Source organism: Anopheles aquasalis, chromosome 2 (assembly GCF_943734665.1).
Source record: "Anopheles aquasalis chromosome 2, idAnoAquaMG_Q_19, whole genome shotgun sequence".
Lineage (NCBI taxonomy): Eukaryota > Metazoa > Arthropoda > Insecta > Diptera > Culicidae > Anopheles > Anopheles aquasalis.
This window is the reverse complement of record NC_064877.1, coordinates 1,205,001-1,214,099: the sequence shown is the minus strand read 5'-3', so window position 1 is coordinate 1,214,099 and position 9,099 is coordinate 1,205,001. Positions and strand designations below refer to the sequence as shown.

Sequence of the window (9,099 nt, the reverse complement as noted above, 5' to 3'; positions counted from 1 at the left end):
AAGCACAGTAAGGAATGGTACGAATAACTTCGTTTCATTAAAATAAGATGAGCTGAAATCCGATTACCGACTTTTTTACTCCTCCTACCCCCGGGTCGACCGATTGGAAAATTTACGGTTATGGCATCGACCGATGGACGGCGGGTTCTCCGGTGATGGTTAGCAGAGCCTTGGAGCCATTATTTTATTTTCTGCAAACGCCACTGTTGGATTGATATCTTTTCTGGAACTTTTTCACATGGCTTGTGAGGTTGCAGAATATTGGAACGAAGTATAGTGTTAGTAGCATTCCCGTTCAAGTATTTATTTTTTTTCTGACAATATAGACGTGAATTTTGCGTTGGTTCTCGTGCAGAATCAGCGGCCCAACGTACTAAAAACATTCTCCACATCCTTACAACATTAGTCTGTGGGCAAAAACAGCGGATCATTCGTCCAAACCATTAGGGGGAAACCATTTTTTGCTGTCTATCGTTCTTTCTATCGTTGTGCCAGTAGTGCGTTCAGACGGGTGAGTTCGTTCCCAGACGATGTCCGCATAGATGAACGAAGGCAGAATGCATAACACAGAAGGCGTTGCTTTCACACTTCCGAATAATTCAGAAATATGATCGCATAATTGCTCTTTTATGTCTCTCGACCATTAAAAGTGCGGGTGGGAGGGGAACAGCGTTGGTGTAGACCGCCACCCCAGTGCCAACAGTCGAATTTTTCCTGCGCTTTTGGCGCCGTTGTTCGTTCAATTTCAGCACACTCTCTTGATGTATTTCATTCGTTTCTTTTGAGGGAACATTTGTGGATTCATTGACAGTCTATGAGTGTGAGGTTCTTCATTTGTTTTCTATATTTCTTTTTTAATTTTTAGTTAAATGTACGAAGTAAAATTTTGGTCGTGGAGCATTGTTTGGAGTTTATGGTTCGAGGAATAGTATTTTTTTATTGTCTTGTCTTTTGGGTTTTTTTTGTGTTTTAGTAAAGAATAGAATAGAATGAGGGATTTTTCGTAATTTTGACCGTCACATAGATTCACATAAAATTTGAAAAATAAAATGGTTTGAAGTAAATCATAGTGTGCTTTGCAGGAAACGCAAGTGATTTGACGCAGGCGCGATTCATTTCCGTCGAAAAATTGATTTGTCTAGTTGCCATATCGATTCGCTCTTCTAATCGAAGATTGTTCTCGCAATTATATTTACAGATCGGAACATTACGATAATTTGAAAAAGGAGGAAGAAAAGTCCGCTTCAGTTAACACGGCCATTAACAACAACAATCCGCACATTGGATACAGCAGCGTAGGGATCATATCGCCTAGATCTTCCAGCCAGCAACCGGAGTCGCCTCAATGGAAACGCACACGGACACCATCGAAGACGCTTTCGAGTGATACGAACAGCGCAAACGACTCATCGGATCAATCAGCTTCCCTTGTGACAGTTAAATTACCTTGGAACCCGATTATCAAGGCCGGAGCACAATCTCCTGCGGCCGCTACGACTGCTCCTTCATCGTTAGCGACTCTGCCGGCCTCGCGAAACAACAGCAAATCGCCACTGCAAGCCCATCTTCGTCCGATCAGTGGGACGACAACGATTGTTCTGACCGGGAGTGGAACGGTTCCACCGAACGGCAGCGATCGTCCGTTGAAGTGCTTGGAAACGCTTGCCGAGAAGGCAGGCATCACTATTGACGATCCGTACGACTTTATACCCAACACGCTGGAGAAGTCCCAGAGCCCGGCGCAGGTGGCCCAGCAAACCTCGGTGCCCCTGCAGCTGTCCCAGGAACAGTTGTTCCAGTATCAACAGATCCAAGCCTATGGTGGCACGATCCAGGTCAAGCAGGAGTACAATCCGACACCGACCGGACAATCCGGCGGTGTCGATCATCAGGCGCAGCAACAGGCCCAACAGCAAGCTGTGCAACAGCAGCAACAGCAACAGCAGCAGCAGCAAGCCGTCCAACAGATGCAGGTCCTAGCGGAGGCAAGCGGTGTGGCCACGCCACAGAGTCCGCACCATGCGCAAACCTTGCAGCAACAGGCGGCCCAACAGCAGCAGTCGGCCGCTGCAGCGGCTGCTGCCCTGAACACCATGTCTCCGCTACAAGCAATGGCCACCGGGCAGCAGCTCTCCTCTGCCGATTGGCAGCATGGGCGCATGGTGGTTCAACAACCGATCTCCAATGCTCAGTATCTACAGCAGCTGTATGGCACACAGCAGATCGTATTCCCACCACTTGGCGGGCAGCAGCAGTTTCAGCTCATTACAGCCTCGAAGCCCTTTCAGGGTACACCACAAATGTTGACCACGGCTAACGGAAAGCAGGTGATCGGAACGACCGGTACAAGCAACTTCAACAGTCCCGCGTCGTTCACCTTCTTCTCACCGCTGAGTGTGGTCAACTCACAGCCACAGGCTCAGGCACAGAACTTGCTTCCGACGCTCAGTGCTGCCGCTGCACAGACGGCCAACGCTGGTGGGAACAACAAGGCTGCTACTCAGCAAGATGTACAGAAGCAGCTACAGAATGCTGTGGCCGTGGCGGCAGCTACCGGAAATGGAACTGGGCAGAAAGTGCAGCTACAGAAGCTGGGCGCCGGTTTGGCCGGTACAGCCGGAGCTGCTGGTCAGCAAAACATTGCCACACTAACCCAGCAACAGGCTGCGGCGGCAGCAGCTGCTGGCGCTGCCGGACAGCAGTGTGTTCAAGTATCACAATCGCCCATGCAAACGGCGCAATTGCTGAGCCCACTGCAACAGCAGGGGGCACAGCAGATGCAATTTTCCACCCAGTGGCCTCTGCAGGGACAAATCTGGTCCACACCGAATGGGTTCGTCGCCTCAAATCCAATCATCATCCGGGGAACCAACCCGGACGGTACCCCTAATATGTTCATTCAGAACGCGCAGCAAACACTACAACAGGCGCCTCAAACGCATAACCGTAAGTACCCGATAGTGTGAACATGTTGTATATATTGTGTCTTATGCGTTTTTTTTTTTATATTTTTAGAAACACTGACATTGCCTTGTGCCATCGCTCAGCCACCACAACAGCAACAGCAGCAGCAGCAGCAACAGCAACAAGCTGGTCAAGCGACTACCAACCAGAACTCTGCACAGGGCACCGTTCAAGCTGGTCAGGCGACGCAATTGGCAGTGGGTGCTGGAGGTGCTCAGACCGTGGGAACCCCAGGTCTGACGGTTGGAGGCTTACAGAATCAAAAGCAGCTCACTGGGGCTATGGGAAATAAAGCGAACCAGCGGCCACAGATACTGCCACAGGGTGCCTCACCCATACGCCCTTCGGTATCAACGCAAACGGCCCAGGCACAGCAGAACCTGCTTAACAAGGGTAAGATGCGTACCAACAAGCAGCCGTTGGTCCGCCCCGCTGGTCCTATCATTAAAACGGAGCTGGCATCCAGCGTGACAACGGCACAGAAGCTTGGTCAAGCAGCTAATCAAGCGGCACCACAGCAACAGTTGCAGCAGGTTGTCACGAGCAGTGGAAAGTAAGTGTTACGAGAACGTCTGCTAAGCGATGGCCAATGTACTGAACTACCTATTTCATTGCAGGATGGTTTTGATGAACACCGCCGGAGGGGCACTGAACTCGGCCGTACTGAACATGCCGATACTGAGCGACGGTAGTAAACAGCAACAACAGCAATTACAGCTGCAACAGCAAATCAAATCCGCTCAACAGCAGCAACAGCAGCAGCAGACGGCCAACCAGCAGCCACAGCAGCACATTCTGCTCCAACAGCAACAGGTAAGCGGGGCACTCGATAACAAATGGCCAAGTGCTAACGGGAGTTAATGTTCAACTACATTCAGGAGATTGAACCATGGATATTATTAATGGCTATATTAATTTTGTGTTCTTACATTCTCCGTAGGCAATTTTGCAGCAACAAGTAATGCAACAGCAGGCACAACAGCAACAAGCCCAGCATGCAGCTCAACAACAACAAATACAGCAGTTCCAACATCAGCTCCTGCAGCAAGCTGCGGCCGCTGGTCAGGCAAATCAAAACGCGGCTCAACTACTGTCTTCTGCTCAGCAGAACCAACTGGTACAGGCTACGGCCGCTGGTAACGCTCAGCAAGGCAACATCGTCCATCAGCTACTTTTCCAGCAGGGACAGCACAATCAACCCGGCATGATGATCAACGTTTCGTCCGATGCACTGTTGCAGCAGCAGCAGCAGGTACAGCATGCCCAACAGCAGCAACAACAACACCAACAGCAACAACAGCAGCAACAGCAACAACAGCAGCAGCAGCAACAACAACAGCAACAGCAACAGCAACAACAAAATGCAGCGGCTCAAGCTCTTCAGCAACTGGCCGGACAGACGGCAGCGGGCAATGTCGTACAGGGAGGAAAGGGTCAGATGATTATGACCGCGTCTCTTGGCCAGGTCGGTGGTGACCGTGCGACACTCGTATCGCAAGGCGGTCAAACGTTGCAGATCGATAGAAATCTTCTCCCGGCATCGATCGCAAATATGGCTGGCAGCCCGATTGTGGTCACGAGCAATGGAGCCACCATTTCCCCGATCCACCAAGCGAATCAATCAAACGCCAGCAACAACGCTGGTGGTATGCACTCGGCCCAACATCACGCACAGATGCTAGTCTCTTCGATGGCATCGGGCGCGGTCCAGCAGGGTCAGAATCCGATCGTCGCCATGACATCGCTTTCGGCTGCACCGATGTCGGTCGCATCGATCATCAGCTCCGGTGCGATTCCTTCGATTTCCTCAAGTGTTACTACAACGACGGCTTCTCTCGGTCAACCGCAAGCAACGCTCGTGTCGGCCGGGATGAAGGAAGCCGACACGAAGGCCATTAGTGTCGCGATGCATCAATTGCAGCAGCTATCGACGCCTCAGAAACAGTTACAACAGCAACAGCTTCTGGACAGTATGAATGCAGCAAACATGACCGCCTATGCTTCGGCTGCCTCTGTCGGTGGGTCACAGATGACTGCGACTGGTTCTGTGGGAGCTGCTGGTGGCATTTCTGGAGCAATTCCCGTTTCTTCTGCCGCCGGTACAATGACTCTAATGACATCGCCGGGCGGTAAAATTCTCACTTCGATGGCTCCGATCGGTACACCACCACAGCAACCAGCAAGCCTGGTTATGTCGACTGCAAGCGGTACAGCGCTGTCCGGAGCTAAGGTTGGTCTGTTCCAATCTCCTACTGCGGCGCTACAGTCCGTCCAAGTTTCGGTTGCACCCCCAACAGGCGCTGACAACATGGCGGGTCCAACAGGGAAGGAGAAGGCAGGAGACGCGAGTGGCAAAGGTAAGCATAATGTTGAAAATATTAATTTTAAGAAGAATTTCTTTCCCATTGAAAGCTTTTATGGTCTATGTTGGTCATTTAATATTTCAATTGGTAACGTGCTTCAAGCATGCTTCAGCATAGTTATGCGATTTACAGTCGTTGGCCACAGCATGATTTATTTGAATAATGAGCCACGTCACTCCGGGGCGACAGTTCCGGTATGTTTTGTCGTTGCTTTTGTATTCCACTGAGGTAAAAAAACGCCGGCATAAACTCGTTCTTTTCGTCTCGGGCATGATCATTGCCAAGACTCGTGAGGCAGGTGGCCAATCGCGTCGGTTGGTTGTGTTTGTGCGTTGCTGGCAACGCGAGAACACTAAAAAAGAGCGCAATAGAAGTCGAGAGTCGCACTGCGAGAAGGTTCTCCGCTGCCGCACTCGCGAATTGATCGAGGAAGGTTAGTTTTGCAAGTAGGCATTGGCTTGACTGGACGTGGTCGTGGTGTTGGTTGGTGTGCGTTGTATTGGTTCGCGAGCCATCGTTGTAGCGTGCTGGTGCTCGCATGTCATTCAAGCCAAACGCGCCAGTCAGTCATTCATTCGAATCAAACGCTGTTAATCATCGCACCCGTGTCAATGCCGCGTCTACCGTCATCGCCTCTCGTGCCGGTTTGTGGTCATATTTCTGCGGCGGATGGGCTTGAGTCAGATTCCGATCCCCAAACAGTTCGGTGTCGTTTCCAACCGTCGAGCGGCAATCTAAGGTGGCTCCAGTTTCGTTCGCTACGGTAGCTGATGTAAAGCGAAACCGAGAAAGCAACACGTTTTCTAGAGAGCAAACAGAAGGAGACAACTAGCTCGGGAGTGAGAGAGTGAAAAAGAGAGAAAAGAGAGCGGAGGGAAAAAGATGCAACAAACATTTACATTCCGCTCCAAGTGCAAGGGCAAGGTCACTTATCACAGCAGCGGCAGCAGCATCAACCAAACAGTGAGTACGACGAAGTGCACGCAGGAGTAGCAGCAGCGGTAGTAGTAGGCGCAGCGGGTAGTATGACACAGTGATCGATATATCGAACACTACGAGAGAGCGAGCTTCAATTGCGAAATGAGATGGCGCTCGCAACATAAGGCACGTGCTGCAGCTGGGTGGTTGGCAGGAGAGAAAAAAGTTAAAAACACGGTGGCCACCGAACGAACGACCGACGACCGCGACCCCCCAACCACACAGTATTGTGTATTGCGAGCGTTATTGTGTCCCCGCTCTAGCGTCGTGTTTGTCACCAGTGACGCTCGAGATACACGTTGGTGACGTCAATTGAATGTGCGATTGCAGCCGACAACGCGCTGCTTCGTGCTGCCGCTGTGTGTTTTGTTTGCTCCGGCTTCGCTGACCAACATCAACCATCATCTTCCTCTGTTGCCATAGGATGTGAGCATCGCCAGCTGCTGTGGCAGGAGGACGGTTTTCGCGCGCGCGTTGTGTTTAATCGTTGAGATTTGGTGTTAGTGGCGCGTGTTTGGTTCGCACCGTAGACCGAAAAATAACATCACGATTGTATTTGTGAATGTCTATGCACGTGTACATCCGGTTGAGCCTCTGCTCATGGGAAAAGAGTTCACAGTAGGTGGAGTTATCTTAAAACTAGCGTTTTCTACTGTGTCGAATCGGTTCTGTTACGTTCTCGGCCAGGCTCTGCTTCTACCGTTTAGCTTTTCATTCAAATGTCTCGAATGATTTCAACGATCAACCAACCAGCCGATGCCGATTGACTCCTTTTGGCTCTCCTACAAACACTAGTGTCGATTAGTTTTGTTATATTTTCACAATGGCTCTCCCACTATGCTGAGCGGTTGGTGGAATCCGTCAAAGGCTACCGGCTCCCGTCGTATGATATGAGGTAGCGCATGATGGAGAGGAACTGTTTCTCATCATCTTCCTCCGTTGTTTCCGTGTTCGCACGATGCTGACTCTCTTATCCATTCGATTTGGTCCGATCTCTCTTTCGTTTGTCGTTGTGTTTCGCACTTTTGATCGCATGTCGGTTCCGAAGCGGATTTGGGAATAAATCTCTTTTTAGGAAACATGCATGACGATCCCAGCAATCATTGCATATCGAGCATATTGCGCCGTGAGTGTGAGTGTGTTTGATTATTTGCACAGCGCATGCTACGCTGTGCTGTGACATTTATTACCACTAGAGTGTGTTGTCTCGTGATCGTGTTGAGATTTATTGCTGGACAGTGAAGATCATATAACTACACATCGCTCATTCATCTCCTCTCTCTCTCTTTTTATCTATTTTAGATTCAGAAAGCGTGGCTACATCCGCAGAGAGTGCATCGGATGCGCAATTAAACGGCTCCAGTAGCACGCCGATGGATACATCAGTAACGACGGCAACGTCGTCGTCATCGTCATTGTCTGTCGGAGGGGCAGTTGCTCCTGCATCGTCGCTTGCCTCGCTTATGCCACCGTCCTCATTCGCCTCGCTAGCTGCCAGTGGAGCTGCTGGCCCAGCAGGAATTACAACGCTCAGCAACAGCACGAGTGGGACCACGACGACAACGGCTGCCGCCACCGTGGGTTCGTCGCTTTCTGGCGATCAACAAAATACTATCGGCAAAGATGGTACAGTTGGTAGTCAACCATCTGCCACGTCTGTTAGTGCATCGGTGGCCATTTCAACAACTACGACGAGCGTGGCAAACAGCAGCAGCAGCAGCAGTACAACCACGACATCATCGACAACCTCGTTGAGTGCTGCCATAACGGCGGCAATCGCAACAGTGACGGGAACATTGGCCGTTCCTGTGAGCAACATTGGAGCGAATGGTGTCCTTTCGACCGGAAGTGGATCGATTACGACGGCCAGTAGTAGCATTTCCGCTGCAACGACAACATCAGTGTCGTCCCCTGGAGCCGGATTACCTCCACCGACGCAGTCAAAGGCCGGTGTCAATTCGGATAAGGGTGGCATCCCGAAGGCAACCATTAAACCGAACGTCCTAACGCACGTGATCGAGGGATACGTGATACAGGAAGCAAATGAACCGTTTGCGGTGCAACGTCAGCGCTATCCAGAGCGAGATAGTTCCGATGAACCACCGAGTAAGTTTGGATTCGAATGCTCGGTTGAGCTTGCGATCGTGTTTAATCAGATGCCTAATACCTCTTCTCTTCTCTTTCGTATTGTAGAAAAACGTTCGACGAATGAAGCGAACTCGCCCCTCTCTCCATCCAGTGCTGCGGCGGTGGGTGGTAGTGATTCGGGTAACTGTGAGGTGTGCGGCAAGTCGGAGTTGCGTAGCAAGATGAAACGGAAACGATTCTGCAGTGTATCGTGTGCCCGGTCAGCGAAGCAAAACTCAACCGAACAGATCTCATCGCCAGTACAGAATGGAACGGTCGGGAATGGTGGTAGTGCGCTTGTTGATACGGTCATGAACGGTGGAGGCGCAGTGGCTACTCTCCCGACCCCAATGGTTGTCCCCGGTGCCGATCCATCATCGCTTAACCAGCTGGCAATGCTTGGTTCCTCACCAACGGCTGTAGTCCATTCGAACGTAAAGCTTGAGATGAAGGATGCTTACGGACAACCGGCGTCACAGCAACAACAGCAGCTACCTGGTGTGCTTGGTGCGGCTAATCCATTCGCCCAGCAACAACAGCAACAACAATTGTTGCTCCAGCAACAGCAATCGGCAGCTGCTACCCTGCTAACGGCCGCAGCACCCCCCCTGACGGTCGGTACTCCCCCAACGGCCACCGGTATGCTGTTGTCGGCAGGAGATGCTCC

The 9,099-nt window shown here is 51.0% G+C and overlaps 1 protein-coding gene across 1 annotated transcript in view; it reads left to right on the top strand.

Moving 5' to 3' along the window:
- Positions 1-989: 989 nt before the first annotated feature.
- The window catches only part of LOC126571688 (polyhomeotic-proximal chromatin protein-like), a 9,133-nt gene continuing 1,023 nt past the window's right edge, over positions 990-9,099 (top strand). Inside the window, exons 1-7 of the mRNA XM_050230429.1 lie at positions 990-1,003; positions 1,199-2,946; positions 3,016-3,517; positions 3,582-3,777; positions 3,905-5,321; positions 7,608-8,411; positions 8,499-9,099. The exon at positions 8,499-9,099 is cut by the window's right edge and continues 1,023 nt beyond it. Of these exons, the coding sequence (XP_050086386.1) occupies positions 990-1,003; positions 1,199-2,946; positions 3,016-3,517; positions 3,582-3,777; positions 3,905-5,321; positions 7,608-8,411; positions 8,499-9,099 (5,282 nt within the window). The remainder of the gene's footprint in view (positions 1,004-1,198; positions 2,947-3,015; positions 3,518-3,581; positions 3,778-3,904; positions 5,322-7,607; positions 8,412-8,498) is intronic.